Source organism: Pseudonaja textilis, chromosome 1 (assembly GCF_049901715.1).
Source record: "Pseudonaja textilis isolate UNSWEBS1 chromosome 1, rPseTex1.2, whole genome shotgun sequence".
In the NCBI taxonomy this organism is placed as follows: Eukaryota; Metazoa; Chordata; class Lepidosauria; order Squamata; family Elapidae; genus Pseudonaja; species Pseudonaja textilis.
Genome location: NC_141990.1, coordinates 304052842 through 304079246, shown reverse-complemented (window position 1 = coordinate 304079246; position 26405 = coordinate 304052842). Strand labels below are relative to the sequence as shown.

The 26405-nt window shown below is 36.6% G+C and overlaps 1 protein-coding gene across 12 annotated transcripts in view; it reads left to right on the top strand.

Moving 5' to 3' along the window:
* The window catches only part of SYNE2 (spectrin repeat containing nuclear envelope protein 2), a 229008-nt gene that overhangs the window by 91674 nt on the left and 110929 nt on the right, over positions 1-26405 (top strand). For 7 of the 12 annotated variants that reach the window (XM_087922311.1, XM_087922314.1, XM_087922316.1 and 4 more), the window contains 18 exons: positions 1197-1331; positions 5028-5294; positions 7094-7219; positions 8030-8295; positions 8767-10885; positions 12384-12706; positions 13847-13991; positions 14434-14652; positions 15821-16086; positions 16886-17054; positions 18270-18413; positions 19150-19290; positions 19501-19683; positions 20799-20936; positions 22749-22934; positions 23627-23752; positions 24563-24745; positions 26132-26263. In XM_087922311.1, coding sequence (XP_087778437.1) covers positions 1197-1331; positions 5028-5294; positions 7094-7219; positions 8030-8295; positions 8767-10885; positions 12384-12706; positions 13847-13991; positions 14434-14652; positions 15821-16086; positions 16886-17054; positions 18270-18413; positions 19150-19290; positions 19501-19683; positions 20799-20936; positions 22749-22934; positions 23627-23752; positions 24563-24745; positions 26132-26263 — 5268 coding nt within the window. The remainder of the gene's footprint in view (positions 1-1196; positions 1332-5027; positions 5295-7093; positions 7220-8029; positions 8296-8766; positions 10886-12383; positions 12707-13846; positions 13992-14433; positions 14653-15820; positions 16087-16885; positions 17055-18269; positions 18414-19149; positions 19291-19500; positions 19684-20798; positions 20937-22748; positions 22935-23626; positions 23753-24562; positions 24746-26131; positions 26264-26405) is intronic. The other 5 variants (XM_087922313.1, XM_087922310.1, XM_087922312.1 and 2 more) reach the window with 3 other exon arrangements.

Here is a 26405-nt window from a genome sequence, read left to right as displayed (position 1 = left end):
TGCAGTGTTTGTTATTCATGGCAGTTTGAAGATGTGTGGACTTCAACTCCCAGAATTCCCCAGCCAGCATACTGAAGTCTACACATCTCCAAGATGCCAAGATTGAAAAACATTGGTATAAATATATAGTTGTAAACTGCCTAAAGACATTCAAGTAGATGACCTACAGATAATTATAGTAAATAAATTGATGGTGATAAATAAATAAAGACTGGTTCCAGTGTGGAAAGAAAATAAGCAATGCTTGCATGTGTGCCTGTACATAAACACACACATGCTCAGAAACTATTCTGAGATGGTAGGAATATTCCTACTTGAACTTTATACAGACGTTCAGTAAAGTTGTTTAATATCATTTTAAAAATAAAATAAAATAAAATTGTGGAGCTTTATAAGCCTACATGCAGCTTTTATTTTTTAATTGCAGAGCAGGGTAGTAAATATTGTACATAAAACTTCCTCTGTAAACTTTAGAGGTGATCAGAAGCCAGATTTTGTTTACAAGTTGAGAATAGTATTAAAAGCAATATATGCTTAGGCATTTCTTGGATAAAAATAAGGCATTACTGAAATAAAACACATGTGTAAATAGCTTTCAATGAAATTACAATTAGCTAGTAAATGTTGGGATTAAGTGAGCTGCCTCTGCAAAATGGGCAATGTAGAAGTCTAATAATAAATAAATTGAATAAAAAAGGTGGGAAGTTGCCAGATATAATGCAACATTTTTTAACCCTTTTAATCAAACTTGCAGTCATATTCTTTTGACAGGACATTTTGTACAATAAAACATTACTCAGAGGTTATTTTCAAATTTGTATAGACATTAACTTCACAAAACAAGTAACACCGGACAGCATACAACAATACTCAAAAAACAATCGTTCATAAATAATAATTATTATTAAAAACATTAAAAATGATAGAACACAGCTTAAAAAAAGAATAAAAGTATGTTAATAATAATGGAGCTGTCTTACTAGTATACCAGTTCTCTGGGCTTCTCAGGACTTGATGGCACATCCAGATCTTATGGACCTTTGGCTATTATTATGATGTATTCTGAATATAAATATAATATATAATATAGTATATAATCATATAATATGAATGTGAATACAGAGGTAACATATAATAATTCTCCAACTTCTGCAATCTTTGTTTGACTTAATTATTTCATTCTCTTGTTTTTGAAGGAAAATCCCCTCAGAGTGAAAAATCAACTGGATAGAGAAGCTCCAGAATTATTTCCAGAATGGTTTACAAATAAAGTACAGTTACCAAGCTCCTTAGCACTTGGATATGAGGAGAGAGCAGCTGCCATTACTGGGGTAATCATTTACTCTCCCTGACAATCTTACTTTCAAACATTTGATAGAATGGATTTTAAAGGGTTTTTTTTTATGCCATTTCCATAAAATAGTGTTTATGATATGGAATGATGAGGCCTGGATTAGTAAAGGATATGACTTTACAGTCACCAGTATATTTCCATTTCTTTCCTTATAAATTTGCTGTTTCTCTATTTTGAAATAGCTGGTTTATTTATTCCTAGAATATTGCTGATAGGTAATAAGAGAGCAAGAATCATTACAGAAAATGTGCAGCACTCAAGAAACAATTTAACTGTCCTGAATAACTCCTCTGAAAGTAAAAAACTGAATAGTTTTCTAATTCAGTGTTCTCCAGCCACTTACCTAAAGAAAAGTCTGTGGATAATCCTGGACTGAGACCAAATTCTGCATTCTTCCATAAAGTTCTGCAGGATATGGACCAGTTGGTTTATTCTCCATATCGTCTTCATGTATTTTTAAGGACATCTATAAAAGGATGAGCACTGAGTGAATGTGCTTAAAGTCCTTTTTGAAAACATTGGCACAACTCTTCCATAGCAACAAATTTACCATTGCTGTGCATTAGGAATTAATCTGCTGCTATCACCTTCTCCTCCCACTCTTCCAGCGGGGAGAAAAATGTCCCACAGCTCTTTAGAAGAAGAAGATTGTAACTCTCCACTGCATTTTCTTTCCCAGCAGCAGGAGGGAGAGCAGGTAAACAAGTGACATATGGATTGAGAGACAACCTCATATTCTGGGTTGGTGCCTCCAATGCTGTGATTATTGCCCCTTGCTGTTGCTGAGAAAGAAAGCATCTCATAGCCATGAACGGTATTATGAGTTTATTATGACAGCATTTTGTCACCTCCATTGGCTCTTGGCTCTTTTCTGGATCTAGTTCAAAATGTTGGTTTGATTTTCATACTTCTTTATAGCTTTAGGCCATAGTACTCAATGGATCCCTTGTCTCCACGTGTTCCTGTCTGTACTTTTGAGATCACAATGAAAACTATTCACGTGGGCTTTCCTAGGATTACTAAACTGCCAGTGTGTCCGGGCAGAATATGTATGCTCCATGTCTCTTCTATTAAATCTTGCCATTTTATGGTATCTGGAAAGTGTGCCATCTTGGGGGCTGTTGCTGCCCCTGGAACAAGCATCCTCTCAGAGATACAGATGGCATCCACTTTCCTGGTTTCTGAAAAGCCCCTTAAGGCTGGATTTGGTCCTAGGACGGTCTTCAACTGAGATTAATATGTTGTTGGGGCTGTCATGCTGAGGGGTTATATTTTGTCAATGTTTTTAACTGTTTTAGTTAGTGTTAAATTTTCTAAGCTACCCAGAGTCTGCTAGAGTGATAAATTTAAATAAACTAACAAACAAACATGGGGTAAAAACTGGATAACCCACAGAGGGCAACAAAGAGATGCAGACAACTCTTAACACCAAATTTTGCAGTGTAGATGCGTAGCTTGTATTCCCCACCAAATACTGTTCAATGCCCTCTTCTATTTTGTTATGCTTTCAGCAACAAGTTAATGTCTTATCCAGAGGAGTTACAATTTTTTTGGATAGCAAGCCCATAGTCTTTAGATAAGCAGGAACATACAATTATAATCAGGGAAACTAACGCAGAGTGACACTTTACAAATGCAAAGCTTTCATAACTGAGGCCTTCGTGGTTCTTCTGGCAATGGTCAATCTATATAATCTATAATACTATCCACATAAATTGATGAAATAAATTCAAGAGGTAGACAAGCAAGGTATTTATAGGATAGTTGCAGCTGGCAAGACACAGTAGAAAAATACTCAGAACTAAGATAAACAGATACAAGAACCATCAGCATTTGATTTTGCTTATATCTGCCATACTGGATGTTTTTCCTCAGATTCAACTTGTGGAAAGCTGAACAGTCCCGTTCCTTCTATCAAATCCATGGGGATAGCATGTTAAAGATGCTTCATTCCAGGGGTGGGATTCTACCAGTTCGGACAGATTTTATAGAACCGGTTGTTATGATTCTGCACATTTCGGACAACTGACAAATCGTGCCCCTGGCCCCTCTCTGCCCACCCCTCTCCTCCCCTCCCAATCAGTCCTTATCACACATGCGTAACATCGTGCATGCCCGACATCACTGACTACATTCTTCCCTGCCCAGTCACTCCTTAAGGTATTTCTTTTTTTCCCCTCCTGATGATCAGCTGTTCCTGTGCCAGGATTCCCCTCGCTGTCTTTGCCCAGGAGGCTTCCCTGAAGCCCAGGAAGGCAAAAAGTGGAGGGGAGGTGCAGCAACACCCCTCCATTTTTTTGCCTTCTTGGGCCCCAGGGAAGCCTTCTGGGAGTAAAAACACCCCCCGGGAGGCTCCCTTGAGGCCCAGAAGGCCCCAAAACAGAGCATGGGGATGCTGCATGCACACCCCAGGCTCCATTTTTTTCCTTCCTGAGTGCCAAGGAAGCCTTCTGGGAGCAACACCCCCCCCCCGAAGGCTCCCCTGTGGCCCAGAAGGCCCCAAAATGGAACACAGGGAGTGCTGCTGCTGCTGAAAAAAAGAAGCCATGCCCACCCAGTCACATGGCTACACCCACCCAGTCACATGGCCATGTCCACCTAGCCATACCCACAGAATCAGTTGTTTAAAAATTTGAATCCCACCCCTACTTCATACCATAGGGCCAATGTAACTTGTACATGTTTCAGACATCAGTTGTATTATACTGTCTGCTGCATTCTCTTTCTCATCTAAGGAGCTTCTTTAGCTTCTTTAGTGGGGAATGGAAGGATTTATACTCATTGCAGACAGCTGGTCATTTGTATTCTTTTAACAAGGCATTGAGGTCACCTGGAGGTTTACCTGTCATCAGGGTCACCTGAGTGGTGCAAATGAGTGTGAAACCTTCTTGGAACTGTTGAAACAGCTGTGATGTAGACTGGAGATAGATGATGTCATATTCCCCCCCTCCCCCATTGAGAGAGGGCTGTTCAATTATGACATAAATGGCCTCTTTGATCCCTCTTTCAAACCACTGGTCCTCTCTGTCCTAATGTGGACTTCGCTGTCTTCAAAAGCGTGGCCTTTCATCTAGTCCTGATACAAACTGTCAGGGAGTGCCTGTAATTTCAAGCATAAGTCTTTCCCAGTCCAGTTAGAAGATGCCAGGAACTCAACCTATCAATTCTGTATGTGCAATATCCTACATTTTATTACAAAACTAGTCCAGTGCTCCCATTTCTGATGGAAAACAGCTTTCCAGACAGAGGTGCTTTCTACACAATTGCATTAAACAGTATTGCCTTACGTGACCTGAGCTCTCCTCATGGATACTTTCTCCAACCCCTTTGTATGTCAAGCTGCATCACAGTATAGAGAGTAAACAGACTGAATCTGGTTAGTAGGGACCCATCTCCTCAGAATTATAAGATTACAGCCATAGAAGAAGAAAACTTTTAGGCCAATTAACTTTGTCAGAGCTTTGAACAACCTTCTCCATCCTCATAATATTGTTCCTTAGAGAGCTGTCTGTGCAGATGTGCTTTTCTCTGACCTTTACCACCCCTTTATTCTATTATTCTTTCACTATCTTTCCATTAAGAAAGCAATTGACATTTCAGTACCTGCTGTCCCGAGAAGGTTATGATTTTTCTCTCTTTCCCCTCCTTTCTCCTCCATTCTACTTCTACTTAGCAGGAATTGAAAGGCAATTTAATGGAAGCCCACAATTTCCAAAGTTCAGCAAGCCAGTGTGTAAAGCAGCGGCGGAAATCAGAGCAAATACTGGCGGATGATTATCCCAATGAATCTCCGCAACAGCAGCAAGGCTATCAAAAGAAATTGCAAGCAACATGTGCCTGGTCAGAAATGCCTCAAACCATTTTGCCGTTAATGAACGGAAAGGTAATGGAGGCTGACCCTACTGCTTTGCCCATTATACATCCATCTCCGGAAAGCAAGGTAATAATCTCTGTTGTTGCACAACTTCATTGAAGGACTTTGTTAAGTGCTATTCTTGTGCACTGCTACCTCTTCAGCCAGGATAGCTATTAATCCATAATTCAATCAATTTCATCCTTTCTTTTTTCAGTTTCCAATAGTGGTGGGTGGGCCACTGGCCCAGGAATACTGGTTCATATGATGCTGAGTAGAATAAACTTCTTTTTAGTGTTAATTCCCTCTAAAATAAGATTTGGCTTTTGAAATAATGCTTCTTTTTTTCTCAGTTTCACATGTGCATTTTCAGATCTTTATTTTGAGAGAGGGGGGGAGAGAGAGAAAGAGAGACTTAAAAACCACAACTGAGAAAGAGAAACAGAAAAAAGAAAAAAATGTGAAAAAAGAAACAACCAATAAGCAAATAGTAGAGAGATCTACAGCATTATCAAACCGAATGGTCAAATAAAATATCAAAATAATATAAATTTTGTTCCACATATTTATGTATCTTACCACATTTTAAAATATTTGTTCTTTATCAAAATCAAATTAATATGCAGTTATTAAGGGGATAGTCAGGTTTAACAATATTTAAAAGAAAATGGTAGGTTGGAAGGGAAATTCAACTTTTAGAATTTGTTTCATTCTATTATATTTTCCAAATTTTTGAAGTTTAACTGTTGCTACCAAAAATGGAAAAATAGTCTGATCAGCTCAGTGCATTTCCAACAATTTTTTAAAGAATGCATTGTCTATATTGGCAATTAATACTGGTGTAATGTACCATTGATGAAGTATTTATTTACTTTACTTATTCTTTAATTGTTTAGTCATAACTCAGAATCTCAACCTTGGATAGTAAACAAAAGAGTAAAAATCAAAGGAACAGGTCCAAATAGTAACTAACAAACATATCAATTTACTTTACTTTAACACCAAATTGCTGGAAATGTTGACAACAACAAGGTACCTTATTTCATTCTTGGTGGTCATGCTCCGAAGCGAAAAAATATTGGAAAATAATACAAATGTGGTTAGAAGAGTTAATTGGAAGCAAAATTGATTTTGTCCCTGAATTATATCTTATAAGGATAATAAAAAGAAATTACAATAGAAAGATAAAATATCTTATGTTACACGTATTAACACTAGTAAGAATTTCCTATGCGTACCTGAAGGTTTAATAATTAAAAAAAATCTTCAAGTGTGTGGAAATGGATAAATTAACCATGGAATTAAAAGGGAAAGTAGATACAGAATACTATGCAATATGGGAAACATAGTATATTTGGATTGAAAAAATAATAATTTACTTGAAGTGCAATATTCACCATAAACGTAATATTTTTCTTCCATTGAAATTCCCATTATTGCACTCTTGCATTTTTCAGCAATGAGAATTTCATGAGAAAAAAACCAGTTGGTCCCTCAACATGGTGTCTTGTTTGTATTTGTCTATGTCCAGGAAGGTACAGACATTCCAGGTTCCAAAAATGAATTTTCTTTCTTTTTTCTTGATTCTTGACTGCTAAGGTGATCTGCTAAACATGGTTAACTAGCCAGATGTTGTTGTGGGGCAGGCAATGTTTAGGGTATTTTTTCTAACCCCTCCATCCTGCAAGGGGGGGGGGCAATAATCATCTTAGCAAGAACAATGAGGAAAGTAGAGAGGATGTGACTTCCAGCAAGATTTGTTTTTGATACCTTTTTCTTCAATTAAACAAAAAATCTGGATAATTGATATAGGATTAATTAGTTGTTCTGTAGATTGCAAAAGAATTTATGCCAAATCAATGCAATTACCTGTTTGAATTTCCCAGCAGGGTTATCTCGAAGACCAAGCAATTGCTGAGTATGCTAAGCTGGAACAAAAGATCAACAAAGTGAAGATTTGGACTGCAGAGTTAGATATTGTGTTAATGAAAGATCAACTGAGAGAAATGGAGGTAAGAAAACAATATGTTCATTGGCATAGCTGTAAGCACTCTGTTAGTCCCTGTTATATTCTTATTCTCCCACTCGTCTGCTCAGGCACATGAGAGCCTCATAGCTATTTCTGGATAGTGCAATCTCATGTCATTGGATACATGAACATTTCAACAACACGAAGGGGATAATAGCATTGATTGTTCCCACCAATTGGCATCCTTCTGCCTAAAATAGCACAGGAAGAGTTTCTATGAGTGACCTCACCTACAATGTTGCTTAAAAATCTGCGGACCCATTTGAACTTTCCACATAAATGCATAAATGTGACCTAAAATGTGATCTGTTCTCCATACCAATCCTAAAAGTAGAGAAAGAGAATGTGATTAAACAAATGAATTGAAAACTTGTACTTATTCCTTTGTTTTTGAGAAGAATGATCCAAGGTTACATATTTATGTGTGGCAGGAGAAATGGGGTATACGGGGAGATGTCTTTTCCTCTTATTTTTAAGAAGGGGTAGAAAATGTCATGGACAATATGGAGGAAATGGTCATAAGCCCATGCAGCTCATTATAATAATTTCCTCCCTGTTGTCCATGACATTTTGCATTTTGCCCAGGTCCCTCTTCACCTTAGCAGCTTCACTAGACTTGGTGCCCTAAATGTGGACTTTGGGGAAGTATCTGACCATTTCTAGTTAGTAATACAATACGTGGTAAATAGATATTTCATCTGAACTGATCAAAAAGACATAAAAATGAAAACAATCCCTTTTTAAAAAACAAACAAGACAAGACCCATCCACCCCATCTGATTTTCTGTCATAGGATTTGTGTCTGCAGCTAGAAAAGAAGAAAGCCCAAGCTTTGTCAGTGTGGCCAGAACACTCAACGGTGGCAGAAGAAAGTCAGCCAAACCACCAGGGCGCCCACAGTGTTACTTCTTCCAGTTGGGACAGACTCCTGCAAGAATTAATGGCTGCTAAAGAAGCCAAGCAGAATCAGTTTAATTTAGTCAATCGCTACCATGAATGTCTTGCTACTGTTCAGTCTTCAATGAAACATTTATTAGCAGAAAAAGAAAAGATATATACGTAAGTTCCTGGACCATGTTTCTACATCTGTTGGATCTGATATAATTAACTTAATTTATTGTTAGTGTACACCATAAAGATAAACCTTTTCTTTCATTTACTTTGTAATTTGTTATATTCCCAAAGGCTTGGGGTAGACATAGAATAATATGATTTATATGCAGTACTAATATCTGAATTTTCCTATTGTGGCTTAGTAAATCAACATAGGATAGGAATGAATAAGCATTGTAGTTGCAGCAATTATTGCTAAGCTATTATTTATATATAAAATCCCTTTTTGGAATGGTTCCGATTATATTTAAATGTTAAAAGCATACATATTCATCCTTAGTAATTACATCCAATGTATGGCAGAGCTTTAATGTAATTTTATATATATGAAATAATACCTGATTAGTGATTGCATGTTGAGTAAATTGACTTTCCAAAAAAAAATTAAAGATAGCTATGTCTGTTTTTCTATTGCAGAAGGGGGCCCGTGGAAGACACAGTTCTTCTAGAGAATTTGAACAAATTGTTGGCGTCTCTACAAAAAGAAAATAGTCTTTTAGACAAGCTGAAAACTGAACAAGAAAATCTTTCTAGACATTTGTCTACTCTGGACAGAGAATTAGTACAAAGCCAGGTGGATCAAGCAGAGCAGTGGTGGAAACAAATGGGGGACTGTCTTCAAAAGAAGCAGTTCTGTGTTGCAGCAGAAATGGATGAGTTTAAGCTTTTCATGGACAAAGCAGAGGAGCTCCAAAGATGTTTGCAACAGCAACATGATTTGCAAACAGGCCTGAGTGCTCCTGGTACAGAAGAGCATCCATGCCCTATATCGATTCCTTTAGAATTGCACATTCTTAAGCGAAACATTTCTTTATTAAAAAGAAATGCAGAAGTACAGATGAAAAGAATGTGGAGCAATCCAGGAAAAACAGCCTTAGACAACACAATAAATGATCTTCAGAGCCAGGTAGAAGAATTGGAGCAAATAACCCCTAAAGAGAATGTCCAAATAACTGATAGTCATCCCCAGATATATGAAATAAGGAAAGAGATAGAAGATGCCATTTTGGGGAATAAAATTTTAATGCACCATCTTGATGAGAGGGCAGCACTCTTTCCAGATGATCTCCTCTCACAAATTAAATGTTGTAAGGCTGTAATCAGTGATGCTAAAGAAAAAGAGCCAACTTTTATAAGGCTAGCAGATGAAGCCCAGCATGTTGCTTCTCACATGCCATCAAAGGAGAATTCTGCACTTAGCATCCTTTCACATGAGTTGCAAACTGGTTACCAATTCCTTATTTTGAAATCATCTCAGAAGTTACAACAGCTGGAATTTCAGCTTGGAAAAAGGGAAAAACTTTTTGCAAATATAGAGAAATTTGAAGCACAACTTCAGAAGATCGTGGCAGCATCTAGCTTAGATATTGATAAAACAAATATAAAGTCTGAATTTGACCACATGCAGAATCTTTTAGAAAAGATTCCCAAGAAGGTCCAGGAGATGGAAGCCCTTGTAGATGCAAACTGCAAAGATTCATCTGAAGGATTAAATACTTTTGAGCAACTGTTTTTAAATGATTGTTTGAAAAGTCTGAGAAGTAGAGCAAAGAGGGCCCATAGGGTAATTCAAATTAAGGGTCGTTTAGCACAACACAAAATGGGTGCCTATCAAAAATTCTCAGAAGAGATAAGGGCCTTACAGCAGGATCTAAGCAATTTTCATTTTGATGAGCTGGAACTAAGTCCAGATGAGTTACTTTCTAAGAATCAAGCCATAAAAGATAAACTGAATATGTTTAAAGAGAGAACTTTAGCCATCCAGTCACGTTTATCATACCTGGACCAATACCAGGAGTTTTGGAAATGGCTGGATCCGAAATGGGATACATCACCACTTGTTGAGCTGAAAAATCAGTTCTGCAAAGCAAAGGATAACCTTGACAAGAGAGCTAAATATCTGAAGAATTTATTTGCAGAACATGACAGGCATCAGATAGTCCTAAGTGAGATTGAAGCTATAGTATCTAGTATTCAGAAAGAATGTGGTGATTTAAAAGATCTTACCAGTTCTACTCCTGAAGCCAATCTGATATTGGGGAAAAAATTGATGTGGCGAGTTGAACATGCCAAATATATAACTCAAGAAGCATTCAAGCTATTCAAGAAAAATAAGTCATTTAGTGTCTCTCTCAAAAAGGCCAACATGCAGCAAATAAAGTCCTTAGATGCAAAAATAGATGGGCTGGAACAAATTACCTGTTCTGTGATAGTAGCTAATCAAGAAATATGCAAGTACAAACAAGGTTTCCAGAGTAAGCTGGGCCACAGTTTAAGGACTTTAAAGCAAATTCAATCTGAGTTCCAGCAGCCTGTCCTACTTGACTTGAAAATTCAAATGATTCCCTATGAAATGATGTATTGCAAAGTGCTTAAAGGTGCTATAGAGGCAGAAATTCATTCTGCTGAAGATATAATAACTAAAGAGAAATCATCTACAAAACAAATATGCCTCCATTCTGAGAGTTTAGATAAAGAAATAGAGGAATTCCAAAATCTGAAAATACAACTGAAAGCAGACTTTGCTAAATACACAGTAAGTAGTCCTTACAGTTTTGTTTCTTTGTAAACAACTTTACAAACTTTGGTTGCTTCCATATAAGGATTGATTATGAAATACCATGCTTTTTATCTATATTTTACATGATATCCATGTAACAGATTTGACTTCTAGGCCTTGTAAGTTCTCCCCCACTCCCTCCCTCCCTCCTTCCCTCTCTTAATAGATTAATAATGACACAATTGCAGATCCATCTTAACTTTTACTGAAAGAAATTTTTTTAAAGACTGGTGATACTATTAAAATAAGTAGAAGGGTTTTGTAATTCAATGTAATAAAATATCCTGTGGAGACCTTGGAATTCTCTGAGCTTGGTTGTTTTCTTGCAGATGTTTCATTACCCAACTAGGTAACACCTTCAGTGCTGTACATTGCATTGCATTGCAGTATATTGCATAATATATAGGGCTATAAAATGTTCACTATTAAAAGCATGTATTTTTGACAGTGATTGTAGTGAATATCGCAATACTTCTCAATGCTTTTGCTCTGACATAAGTACAGTCACAAAATATTCAAATCTGTGACTGTTAATGACTTGCCATCCAAAGGACTGGCTTCTTTTCTATGACCCTGTCAGTTTATTGAGATGTTTGATGGATTTATAGAAGCTGTTATGAACAAGTTCATTTGCCATTTTATCCTTGACTTTGCAATGTCCTTCTCACTACCAGTCTTCAAATATTTTGAGACACATGAACATTTTTATTTAGAATAATATATTATGGCTTTGAATAAATAAAAGCTTCTGGATACTTCTTTGATAGTAGATATCTGTTCAGATTTATATGTATTTTTAATAAAAAAAAATTCAACTTGTTTTCTATATGAACTAAGCTAACTGTAGCAAAATTGATATTTTCTTATATTTTTCTCCTTCCCAAATTTGTTAGCCTTCCATCACTCAAATAATTTCTGCATTTATTAAATGCCAATTTAAAGTGGCAAAAAATTAAAGTGGGTTAAAAACTTTTAAAAACAATATGGAAGCTAATTAAAATATATACAAACTAAATATAAATTTAATGATAACCATGCAATTTAAAAACAAACAACAGCTGACCAGTGAAATACGCAGCAGAACCTTTTTTTTCAAGGTTGTTTTAACTTTGGAAAATTGTTAAAAACAGCAAAAGGTGGGCCTAGGCATCTGTAGGCTCTTTGACCATCAGTTAAAACAGGGGTGTCAAATTCGCAGCCTGTGAGCTAGATGCATCATGCGCTGGCCATGCCCACCCCCCCACCCCCCACCCCGTTTTAGTGAAGGGGAAAACGTTGTGATACATCATGTGATGACAATGTGTCGTTGCAAGTTTGACACCCCTGAGTAAAAAATCCACTAGCTAACAGACACGAAGTTAGATCAGGGCTGCAATGGTATGCCTTGGAACTGTAATTCAAGAAAACATTTGGGAGAAGAGAATCATTTTTCGGCTTGTATAATAACGTTGCTTTTAACTATTTATTTGTGCAGGAAGCTTTAGATGAAGCTTTTAAAATGGTGAAGCTTTACAACAAAGCTGTCGAAAAATCTGCAGATCTCCTCAGTCAGTGTGAAGCCTTTCTTTCCATCCCATTGCTTGATTTACCTAAATTAGAAGAATCTCATCTTGACTTTGCCAAGAAACAAGAAGAATCCGAGTCTGCAAAGGCTGAAGTGGAGGCATTAACCTCTACTCTGAAAAAGTCAATTAAATCAAAAGCCAAACTGCAGATGGAGAAAACGCTTGATGATCTAACTGCTAAGAATTTGACTATAAAAGAGCAGAGCCAAAAGAGAAATTCTTACATACAGAGGTAGGATGAACATTTTCATCATTTCAGGGATTTATGAAACTGCCCTATCTGAATCACAGCACTGATCCATCTAGCCCAGGGGTGTCTGTTAAGTATGGTCGGTGGGTCCCATGAATAGATGAGGCTTGAGTAGTGAACAACAGCTCTTTATTTAACAGATTCTGAGACAAAACACCCTAGCGCGCAGCAGCTCTTCCTATAGAGCTGGCCATGGCTAGGCAGCCAATGACAACTCTTTGAGTTTGCCGCACTTGGTTTCAGCCAATCGTGGCAAACCCTGTATGAGCCCATCAGGAACATTCAAGCCATCCAATCACGATCCGGCTTTTCTGGACCAATAGGAACGCAGGGTTTCAAGCCTGCTAATATGGAACAGTGTCAAATTCAATTTCATTGAAGGCTGTATCAGGGATGTGGTTGACTTTGGGGGTCCAGGTGGGCATGACTGGGTGGCTGGGTGTGGCCAACTTGATGCCACTCCCCAAACCGGGCTGAAGCCACGCTGGCCCAATCATTCCTCATCGCATTGGGTAGACCAGGACGGCCCCAAGGGCCAGATCCGAACTCATTGCAAGCTGTATCTGGCCTGCAAGCCTTACGTTTGACACCCCTGATATTTGACACACCTAATATTGTTGGTGATTATTAGAGTGAATGATGAGAACAATTACCCCAGAGATTACCATCCTTATCTGGACATGCTAGAAATCAAACTTGACCATGTTCTGAATGGAAGATGTGTTTTGGTCCTTTGAGCTACAACCAGGGGTGGGATTCAGCCAATTCGGACTAATTTGGACATATTTGTGCTGAGCAGTGAGATGAAATAAAATTAAGAAATCTTGACTGAGCGACTAGCTTTAGAGCAAAAAGGAATTCACAGCTGGTCACAGTTTTACTATGTTGCTCACCTGCTCATGATTAAGGTAAAACCCACCAGCCTAAAATAGTGGGTTTGGAAATTCTTGTGCATTCTTGTGTAAAGTACTGTTTAAAATACTATGTAAAATGATTGGGAAGATCTGTCAATTTCTCTCCTATGTACCACTTTTATTTCTACCAGTAGTTAAAAGCTGACTGCATAATTCTATTATTGGGATCAATTTAAATAATCTTATTTAAATACTCTTGCATCTGTAGGTATATGGAAAAATATCACAGTTTCAAAAACTCCAAAGAGAGGATATGTGATGAGCTTAACAATGCAGAAAAAGTGCTTTGGAAGTATTTGTACTATATTCCAGTATCTTACAAAGATTCTTTAGAACATTCAGAACAAAGCAAGGTGAGGACTGTCGTCGTCATCGTCATCATCATCATCTCCATAATTTAATATTTTATATATATTTTTTATAGCTTATATGTCTTCAGAACCATGTTTACAATAGAGAATTCAATGCACTTCACACTGGCTGTAACAATTACAGTAATTTATATTCTGAATAGTTATTAACGTTAGTCTTCAAAGGTTAGCTGACATCATGGTCAAAATGTGGGTAATGGATGCAAATCTGCATCTACAACACATGATTGCAAAGATTGTAAAGAAGCAGACTTTTTGTTGACTCCTTCCTTGCTGTGAAGTGTACAATTTTAGATATTATTACGGGTGCTTGAGATACTTTGGCTTGATTGTCGCAATTTGTTTTTGTACTCTGCCTTTTTCCCCCCGACTAGATGATTGAAACTCAATGTTTATACTTTACTCTTTATACTCTCCTTTATAGATGCTATTGTCCCAATTACTTTCAACCAAAGAGGAGCTAATGAGGTTGAGACGAGACTCACAGGCTCTAAGCTTGATGTGCAAAGAAAACGATGGAGGGTTGATTGTACCCATTGTATCAATGCTGTGGCTGAAATGGCTCTGTTTGTTCAATATCACAAAAGAATGGGAAGGCAAATGTGAAGAACAGAACCAAGAATGGAAATCTGTCAGTGAAGAAGTGAGTAATAGGGGAACACCTGACTGATGTTTTCAAACTCAGTTGTAAAGTGGACTTGTTTGATTGTCTTAAGTACAGACAGGCTGAAGAAGATAAAACTGCCTGGTTTGTCACCTGAAAATGAATGAAGGATAGAGCAGTGGTAGTACAGGTAATCCTCTCTTAACAATGTAATTGGGACTAAAGACTTCATTACTAAGCATTCCAGTTGCTGTTAAATAAATATCGTGCAGTTGCAGCACTTTGCCTTCATAGGATTATCATTTGCAACCTCCTGCTGACTTCCCCATTGACTTTGCTTGTTGGACTTGGTAGTGAAAGTCTCAGATGGGGATCACATGACCACAAGATGCCACAATGTTGTAATGAGAGTTGATTGCAAGGGCCCAAATCACAATTCACATGACTGCAGGGATACTGTGAGGGCCACAACTAGGAGGAATAATTGTAAATCCCCTTAACTTGTATACTGCTCCATAGTGCTTTACAGCATTCTCTGAGCCATTTACAAATGTCAGCATACAAATTGCCCTCAACAATCTGGGTCCTCATTTTACCAAGGATGAAAACTGAGTCAACCTTGAGCCCGTCAGGATAAAACTCCTGACCGTGGGCATAGTTAGCCTGCAATTCTACATTCTAACCAATGCACCAACATGGCTTCTTGTTGAGCACTGTTGTAAATTTAAATGGTCATGAACGATTGATTGATGAACAAGGACTACCTATACACAAAATCATGCATGATGTGGAGAAAATATAGAGCTTAATTTCTCTTACTGGAATCTGGGGTTATTCAGTGAAGCTGAATGATTTTAGGTTCAGTGGCTATCAGTAGATAATAGTGATTGTTGTACTTTGTATTGGGGATTAAAGGTGATTTGGAAGCATTTCATTTTGCAGCTTGTAGTTGCAGCTGCCATTTTTATACTTGCATTTTAAACAAAAGTAATATAGTAAATCCCTTACCATTATATTTCTTACATAAAATGAATACATCGATAAAAGCATTACTGCAAATATTTGTAGAAAAATAAGTCCCCCTGTATTAAGAGGAATTTATTTCCAAATAAGTGTGAGTAGAAGTGCAACTTCAATCTACTTAAATGTCTTTTCCATGTATTCCCCCGAATCAATATTTCTCTTTTTTTGCTTATTTTCTCTCTAGCTGGAACGAGAAACAATTATTCTAGACAGTCTTCAAGAAGAGCTGCCTGAGAGCGTCCAAGACAAACAGCAAGCAACCAAAGAAGAACTGGAAGAATTTCTGGAATCCGCAAGCAATTATATAGAAAATTTGGATACTGAGAAATTATTGCTACGCTTAATACTTTGCCGATTAAGGTACATTTTGAGTGTCCCTGGGAGTTCGTCTGGAAAGGAAAGCCTTCCTATTATCTGTGAAATTCAAAACATGCAGCAACGAACAGAAGAGTAAGTATAAAACAGGCTTGCTGAGTGAAGTCATACAACATTTTGTACAAAGTTTAATTCTGATTTCAAAATACATTCTGATGGGTTTTTTTTTTTTTTACTAATTTGAATTCCTTAACTGCTTGAGGAATTCTGGGCATTGAAGTCCACAAATCTTAAAGTTGCCAAGGTTGGAGAGCCCTGATCTAGATTATCTGGCAAATGTGCATAAGTTTCAGACAGAAAGGTATTTATATAAAAAAAAAATAAAACAACAAGGATTTATTTCTTCACCCAAGCCTTCCCAAAATGAATGCTGGAAGAAAGTTTTAATATCTGTTTACACCCAAGTTTTAAATGCAATGTTTTATTAACTATCATTATTTCATGTGATGTTAGTACTGATACTTTCTAGAACCTGCCACTTTGCTTTGCATTTCACTTGAATTTTATTTTTGCTTATTCCATTCATGTTAATGAAAGGGAATTGACACAAGTCTTAGAGTTGCCGTGATTCCTGGTCTCTTATTTGAACATAACGGGTCATTCATTCACTTATGGGTTCATTCATTGAATTTGTATATCTCTTGATTCCCAACAACTCTGGGCAGTTCACAAGAAAATAGAAAAACTATAAAACAATAAAAAATAAGCAAAAGGAAAAACTAGGAAGCCTGCAAACATGCAAAAATCTAAAAATGGGCTATGCCCTTCCTAGTTGAAAACCTGGGGGAAGAACCAGGTCTTCAAGGCCCTCCGAAACACAGAACACACAATCTCCTTCTTCTTCTTAATAGTATTTCTAATGGAATTTCTTCAGGCTCTGTCAAAAGGCTCAAACAGAAAAAGAGGCCACGCAATTCGAGATGGCATACCGGACTGAGTGCAGTGAAGAACTGAAAGCTATGAAGACTTCATTACAGGGCATCATATCCCAACTCTGTGGCATAGATTTGGAAACCCCTACTGAAAAGGCATTGAAACTTGAGGTTGGTAGAAAGCTGCTTCTGTAGATAGTGGACTTTAGATAAAGTACATTTTCTGGGCCATTTGTTTGCTTTAGATAAATAACATACTTTCCAATTTTTGAGTTGCAAATTGGTGTATCATTGATCTCTGGTCCTTCCAATAGTCATAATTATTAGAATTGTGTTGTCCTTTATTTCCTTCTACATTTAACTGCTTAACAAACATGGTATCCAGATGCTGTCATCCATACACATTTAACCAGAAAAGGAATGCAATGGAAAAATAGGGTTTTTTCCATTGCATTTAGAAATCCTCTTCATAGATGGCTTATTTAGAAGGACCAAATAAGCCATACATGACAGAGCATTGAAAAGGCTGTATAAAGAATTACAGAATGCTAGTTTTGGAACAGATTTGGTGTAATCCAAACCTTTGCATAGTCCAGAACCAATGAATCTGTCCTGTTGGCTATCCAGCCAATCAAGGAGACAATACTATTTACAGAGGTAATCTGTTCCACAAACACCTTTCCCTATTAAGAAACTTCTTCCAACATTTAATCAAATTTTGTTTCTTTGCAGTTCTTACCCATACTCTTTATTTTCACATTTGTTTTCTTACTGTGAAATAAAATCCAATATTTTGATATCTTGGAATTAAAACAAATAATTGTAAACGAAATGTATCTCTCAGCAAGAGATCCAAGTTATTTGGCAACAAAATGTATTTCACGGTTGTTCATGCCAGAGGATGTAGACCAGATTGAGTTTCTAGGCCACAAATATTAACAACTGTCAGGTTTGTTTTATCCTGTGAAAAAGATATCCTTCACGCAGAACTGGAAGGAGCTGTTTTGTTTAGATATTTTCATTAAGATGACACCAAAACAAATGGCCCAGCAAATGTACTTTTGGTCACCTTTTGTTTTTAGGGTTTTTTTGTTGTTGTTCTGAATCTGAAAAGCTCTTTATGGAGCTTAAATCAAGCAAGCATTGTGTCTCCTTTAGCATTTCGTCTGTCAGTAAGCCCTGACAATACAATGAAAAATATTGGGTTTAATGTATTCCCAGTGAATTGAAAAGTATGATATAAAACAAAGTAAGCATCTTTCAGGTTTTGCTCTGCAAAGCTTTCTCATGAAAAATAAATAAATCCATTTGTACCTTAGATATAGTGGGAGAGGTTATTTCCTCCAACCAATCTTGAAGTAATTTCTATTTTTTTTTTCCTGTTAGGAGATTCAGAGAGTAGTTGATAGCAAGAAGCAGATCATGGACAACCTACAAACCAAGTTCACTGAACTATATAGAACAGTCCCAGTTGGTATTGAAGGGCATTTGGAAGACTGCAAGGAAATGTTACGTGACCTGGAAGAAAAGGTCCTACTTGATTGTAAAACTTAGGGAAACTTGCTGAAAGTCTAGATTTATTCTAGTTAGTTGTTGTTTAGTTCTCTAGAAAATTACATTTGGGGTTCTGCTTCCCATGCTAACAAATTCTATCTAATTTTTATTGTTCACTATCCCTTTCACTAACCTTCTAGACAGTATTTTAAGAAATGCTCAGATAATTCTGTAAACCATAAGATACTGTGGTTGGTTTATTCTAGCACATTTGTAAATCCTGACTTTAGAAGGATAGATTACCTTCCTAAATCAGGACTAAGCAACATTTTGACTAGATAAGAATCTTAATGTGGATAGGAATGAAGTCAAATCAACCCTCTCTCAGTGAAAATAAGGTTCTTTCATACCCATAGTGACTCAAAGCCTTTTTTCCCAATCTTTCCTAAAGTATACCCTCTTTTGCCTGGTATTGCTAACTTTGACATAAGTGGTAGTTGAATGTGTAAAAAACTACCAGCTCTGGCCTGAGAACCATTGGCTTTTATACTTTTTGTACTACCAAATAATTTTATTACACCTTAGGGCAATGTACAGATCTAAGCTAGATGTTAAAAATTAAACTATAAAAATGGTAATTAAAGTAGAGTGGAGGGGTTATTCATAATCTGAAAAAACTGATAGTTAAGTTTTTAAGTTTATTTTCTGTTTTTTCCAATTCAGGGCTGAACTTTCCTTTATTCTCTCTCTCTCTCTCTCTTTACTATGGTAGGTCAGCACAGAATTTCTGAAAAATTCTCCTCACTACAATACAGAGAAAAAAATAGAAGACATTAACAAAGGTTTGCAAGCCATTGAAAATATGTTACATCAAAAGAGTGAGAACATTGCAAAAGCAAAAGAAGTTCAGAAGGTAACATCCCACTTCTTTGCTCCAGATGAAGCAATGAGCTTTCCTTCCCCAACTGATGTTGATTCTGCCCTCAGAGTGACTTGTTCAAACTAGACTTGCCTTAACCAGTGTAAATGTGGAAGTAGAATGGTGTTTTTAAAATAGAAAAAAAAATGCCTATAGCCATAGCTGAACCATTGTTCATTTGTTGTTTTGTTCTCTTACGTGCAGAGAATCTGGGATTTGATAGATCTTTGGCATTATAAAATGAATGAACTGGATTCAGAGGTTCAAGATATAGTGGAGCAAAATCCCCACCAGGCTCAAGAATTGCTAGATCGATTGATGATACCCCTGCAACGATATCAACACGTTTCACAGCATGCTGAGCGTAGAACTACAAACTTGAACAGGGTAAAAAGATGACTGAAAAGATAATTTGTGTTTGAAATCTGGATGCTTCTTGATTCCTGCCAGTCAGACTGCAGTGATCTCAGCTTTATCAATTGCACTGCAGACACATATTTTAAGGATGCATCTATCAGTGTGGCTGACAGGGTGAATTTCTACATAGGTATAATTCCAAAGGGCTGATAGATCTCCCCAAAGTGGAGTGGTTCCCTAAATTCTGAATATATGGCATTATCTACAAAACTACGGTAGATACTCAGCTGAGATCTCACAGTATTTCTTTTTTCTTCCTTTAAGGAAAGTAATCCTCATGCACCTGAAAATAATAACAAAAATAGACATCATATATGTAAATGGAAAGGCAGAAATTCTGTTCTCTGAAAAACCTGTTATTCTCTTTGTCAGGATTCCGACACTTAACCCCATTTAAATGAGTCTCTAGCCAAACTCCAAAAAGATTTATTGGGAGATAGAAGATGCAGCATTGCCTTGGTGTAGCCGACTCTATATAATTCATTGTCACCCTTGACCCTGGTTTTCCCCCACCCCCTGGGTGTATCATAATTCATATTCTCCAATGGGATGCATCCATAGCCAAGAGTCATCAATCATACTCTCCAGTTAGAATTTTGTGTGGCAGAAACCTCGGTCACCTGGAAATTATCTTTGAAAACATTTTGGAATGCAAGCTGCCCACTGCTTCCCCGTCCCTTTTTGTTGGCAACTCTAAAAGACCACAGGAATATTTTATGAGTTGACACTCTTTTTATTTTCAGACTTTCTCCATATTTTCAGTATATGCCCATTGTTTCTTCTTATATTTTAAACCAGAAATTAAACATTAAAATTTTAACTGCTGTGATATATCCTAAGAATATTTAATTAAGACTTACAATGAGTATAATCCTGTGATATTTATCTACTGACAAAAAAGTCAGTAGATAACAGTAGATAACATTTTTACACTCCCTCTTCCTTCATAAATTGCTGCAGAGGGGATGATGAGAAGGTTTTATTGCATGAGTGGAAATCTGCTTGGGAATCTGGATGACCTGCCAGTGTTTCAGATACCTATGTATTATTTTGTGTAAAATGATATGTGATATCTTATATTAAAGGCTGCTAGCAAGTTGGAAGAATGTGATGAGCTCCTGAAAAGCATTAAGGTTTGGCTTGAAAACACCAGCCGCCTCTTAACAGAGGAAGTGAAAAGTGATTCTGCAAAAGCTTTGAATAAACATGCCAGTGCGCTTGAGGTAAATTGATATGCAACTAAATGACGGGAGCAATGTATTGCTTCTCCTTGAGAGCCCATGCCAACATGTTGTTACATTGATAATGACCAGTACAGGTACATATGCTAGCCTAAGTAGTAGCATCTAGCTAGCCTGAACTTAGGAAGCTAAACAGAATCAATTAAGTTAGCGTTTTGGTGACAGACCACTAAGGAATAGCAAGGCAGTAGGCTAAATAGGAAAGTTTAAAAAAATCTTTGAAAAAGATATAATGAGGGAAAACCAATATGAGGGGAAATGTTTTACATATGTTGCCATCTTTAATATAAGGCGAGGGTGTGCCTATGCATATAGAAATATAGATGGTACTGCAGGTGACAGCATGCATATAAGGTCAGTAGTAAAACATCATTGAATACGTAGGGGTTTGGTCCCTCATGAATGGATAATTATTGATAAATGATTATTTTATTGAAGGTGTTATAGCTGGGAATGCAGTATTATGCTAATTGCTCATTTACATGTATATATTTATATTTATTCGGGTATTTTCCCACGTCAGTGTAGTTGTGCTTTTAAAGTTGTAACGACGTTTCGGCAGAATCTCATCTGCCATCATCAGGTTGAGCACAACCAAGCCCCCACCTGAACAGAACATGCCTCCAGCCAATCAGAACACGGCCAAACCCCCTACCAATGAGAACACACCCCCACCCAATCAGAACACAGCCAAGCCCCCACCCAATCAAGTCACACCCCCACTAGCAGTTAAAAGGAAGAAGCAGCTGCAAGCTCACATCACTCTGAGAAGCACAGAGCCAAAGACACAAGCCTGAAGATGATGACTGAGACTTCATCGAAACGTTGCCTAGATACTTCCAATCTTACGCGGGAGAAAACCCGAATAACCAAAGATCCACATACAAATACCCGCGAGAACCTCAGAAAACAAATATATACATACATATATACATATATACATACACACACACACACACACACACACACACAGAAGCCTGATGATGGCAGATGAGATTCTGCCAAAACGTTGCTACAACTTTAAAAGCACAAACTACAATGATGTGGGAAATACCCGAACAAAGCTGAATACCATACATACATACATACATACACACACACACACACACACACACACACACACACACACACACACAATCTAAATCTACCACATTAATTTTATACACACACACACACATTCATTATACATACATACATACATACATACGGAAATGTGTGCTACTGTATTACACTGGTGTTATGGATTTCTTTTTTATTTATTGATTTATTGAGATATATTCTGTGTTCTTGGGTGGATTGCACCAAGGGAAGCTCATTCAATTTCATCGTATACATGTTGTGCATTGACAATAAAGGCTTGAATGTGAATACAGATTTTAAACAAATAAGCTAATTTTCATAAGCTAATTTCCATTGATGGATTAATTAGAAAGAATTCAGAACCAAAACAAATAGCAAAGCAACAACTAGGGTTTGCTTGAAATACAAAGGAAATCAGTACATAATTTGTGATTAAATGCCAGAGGAATTCATGTAGGAAATTACTTTAAATACCACCACCCAACTGGAAGTTTCCTGCATAAATTTATCAGGATGCCCTTATTTATGTCCATTTTTTCTTGAATATTAATATATGTTTCACTATATATATATTTTTCCTGTTGTCAGTGAATTAAAAACCAGATGAAATATTCGGAAGATAAGGTTTATTTTACCAAATTGTGTGCTTCCTTTATGCATTTTAATGTCTTTGTTTTTTAAAAAAGAAAAATAATATTAACTTTTCCTCTCCAGATGGCATTAGAAGATTCACAACAAAAGCAAAGTATTCTTAGTGCCATTTCCCCAGAACTGAAAGAATTGTCCCCTTTAATTGAAACTGACAATATGGTGCAGGAATTGACAGAAGTAAATGAGCAAGTTAAAGCCTTACAGCAAAAGATAATGGAAATTCTTCCATGTATCCAGCATTTGGCTGATGTAAGTGTGAACAATACAATTATTTCTGTTTGATTTAGTAAGGTTCAGTTGCTATTCTTGATGTTGATGATTTAGCCACCTACTTGCATGCCTCTTACTGGAATACAAAACAGTAGAGGGGGCAAGAGAAAGACCAGAGAAAGGTGAGATAAAGTGAGACTGTGGTAGGCAAGAAAGGTTGTGCATTTATTTCAGTATGTTCTTGGGAGAAAAAACAACATAACATTATTTAAATATGGTATATGTGTCAGAAACATTTGGGACCAAAGAATAGTGAAATATCAACAAAACAGCAAATAAAGGGTGAAGATATTTTTTTTTATTGGCCATAAGAGCAAAGGCATAATTTATTCAGCATCACCTGATTTGGCTTCATATAATTCTAGCTTGGGTCAGAAGCAAATTTGATATTGTCCTTGTGGTTCTCATAACATCCAATATATTAGACAGTTTTTCAGAATTAAAATAGAGAATCATATTTGTTAGGTGGTAATGACACATGATTTAATGAGGGAATTAAAAAATGGATGCAACCAATTGGCTAATAAGGTAACACTCAAGGGATGTGTGGCTTTTTAGATATAAATAAAAATGTAGGCTTTCTGAGTCTTATATTGCTGCGAGTCCATTGGTTTTTGCATTTAAGAGACTTCAGCAGAGAATAAGTACTATGATTGTTTCTGAAAATGTAGGATGTTGAAGCTATTGAATCTGAAGTGAAAACAATGGAGAAGGACATAGAAAAAATAAAGACAATATTGTCCCCCTCTGAAGACACACTTGATCTTTCTCCTAAGGAGCATCTTAAACATTGTAAGGTAAGGTATTTCACTTAAAAAAGGAACTGGAAAAATCAACATAGGAACAATTGTAGTGTAATATATATATACTGTACAGTGCTGGATTAGAAGCCAGCTATTTCTAAACATTGCTATTCTTGAAGTATTCCCAAACTTTTGAAAATGTAATGATAGAGTTTTCTTTTTTGCTGCTCCTTTATGACAATGCTATAATATTTTTAAAAACTGCCTTTTAACTCTGAATAGCTCATCACCATAAATTTCTACCATTAACCTTCCACCTGTAGCTGCCAAATAGCCCCCATCTGCCAAGTGAAAATGGTGGCTCATTAGGTTCAGTCAAGAATTGGGACAATTCAGCAGGACAAAGCAAGATGTGCTTTAACCCAAGACCCAAGGTAGAGATAGCAGCTTTATCTAGCCAGATGGGGCTCTTTCATTTCAGAGGTCATTTACATTGTGGGGAAGATGGTTTATTGTTACAGAATTTGACCCAACAAATTCTCCTGAGAGGAAGAAGAAAGGTGCTTGGATTCTGTTACTAATATTCCTGGTTCAAAGTAACACATTGAGGTCATCATTTCCATGAGCAAGAAGCTATTTTTGAAATTAATTTTGGAGATGTATATAGTGGGGAGGAAAGTGAGAAATACAGATGGGTGTAATTCTAGATTCCATCTGAGGTATTTTGAAAATCATGCCGTCCTAGATTTTCGGAGATCAAATATGTGAAGTATTTTGAACATAAATATCTGAACTTCCCAAAGTGCTATAAGCATGCTGAGTCTTACATACTTTTCCCATCCTTGTTAATACATTCTATTTTAGGTTATATTGACCCACATCTGCCCCATGAAGAAGGCTGTGGTTGAAATGCAATCCTATAAAGCAAAATTGAGATTGACTGACATGAGAATGCAACCTCTTTCAGTATTCCAAAGAACTAAACAGCTTTTGAAAGAGCTGAAGGTTCTAGAAAGACTCACAGAGAAACAGAACACTCTACTTGAGGTAAAAACAAATTGATTGAGTGGTTATTTGTGAATCTTCTTGGAAAACACCTTCTAATTTTTTATTATGTGTTTTCTGAATAAGATCATAACACATGGAAAAGCTATTTTTTGAATCGTATGCATATGGGTTGGTTGATTATTTAAGGCACAGGATACTGAAAATATCTTATATTTTTAATTGACTTGTAGGAACTCATTCTAGTCAACTGCAATAATTAATCATTTATCATACAGCACAAACCATAACATCCATGATCTGGAATGCTCTGAATATATTAAAGCAACTTTAAATTGTGTCTGATTCCTTTTTCTCACATGCACAGTAGTAAAAATATGATTGGCTGAGTAATCTAGTGATTAAAACCCAGTGATATTTTAATGACACACAGATGGAAATCATTTTTTTTGCATACTATCTATGCATTTGATTGAAATAAGCATAATTGATATAATATTAACAATGTGCATGCAGCAGGATTGTTTCTTTCCTACTGCAATTTAGTTAACTATTCCCAAATAGTTCTCAGAAGCTTCCAAATGATGCAAAAATTAAAATAATTATAAGCTCCAATAGCAATCAACTTGAATGTATTTGCATGGTTCTCCTACAAGCAGAGCAACATCTTTTTACTGCTTGTTTACTACTAAGCATTTTAGAAAAATAAGTTTACTGCTTTAGGAAAACACGTTTACTGTTTTCCTAAGACTGCTCTATGTATCGCTCCAAAGTATGGCAGAATATATCAGCTGTTTAACCAGGTCGTGCAGTATTGTGTGAACTCAGCTAATGAGTTACTGTTTCTTCTACCTAAATACAGGTAGTCCATATGTAGCACACACAATATGGACTGGCAACTTGGTCATTAAGTGAAGCAATCGCTAAGTCGAACCACAGTTGTGTTTATGACCTTACCTTAGCTTTGTTTTGCTTTACAAATCTTAAAAGGTCATAAATATGAGGACCGGTCACAAAATTATATTTTCATTGTGGTCACAACTGCAAACAATCCCCCAAAAGGCAGTCATTGAATGAGGACTACCTTATTTTGCTCCATGTTCAAGATAGCAATAGCAAAAATGTGGGAGCAGAAAATCAGGAGTAGATAGTCAAAGAATGCAGAAAATATATTATCAATTAAGTTTTATAAAGAAAAACAAATCCCCCTACAAATATTCACTATTTCTATCTTCTGAAAGCCAGATAATCATTATTGGAGTAGTTGGATTAAATGAATCAGTGTTCCCACTTACTAGGAAAATATTTTCATACATATATATACTTCCAATTGAAATTAGAATCTGAATGTGAGTATTAATAGTTTATTAAAATATATGTTCCATTATCCACTTTGAAACATAGTAATTGCTGGTAATTCTGTTTTAGCCAATTGTAAAAGAAATAGAAGAATTCGAGCAACGAATTGACTTCCTAAAGCAAAGCCAATTCCCAAAGAGTAATTTAGATGAATTGCCCTCAGAAAATCTGTGGCCGGTTCAAGACCACACCTTCCTCAAGGTGAGCTTTATAAATTATATTGTATGTCTTGCTTCATTTACAATAGACAACTGTGGTAAAATTGCTTGACACTGCTATATTTCCATGATTAGATCCTTTCTAATAACCATAGGAATCTCTATTTTGGTGTGCGTGTGTCTAC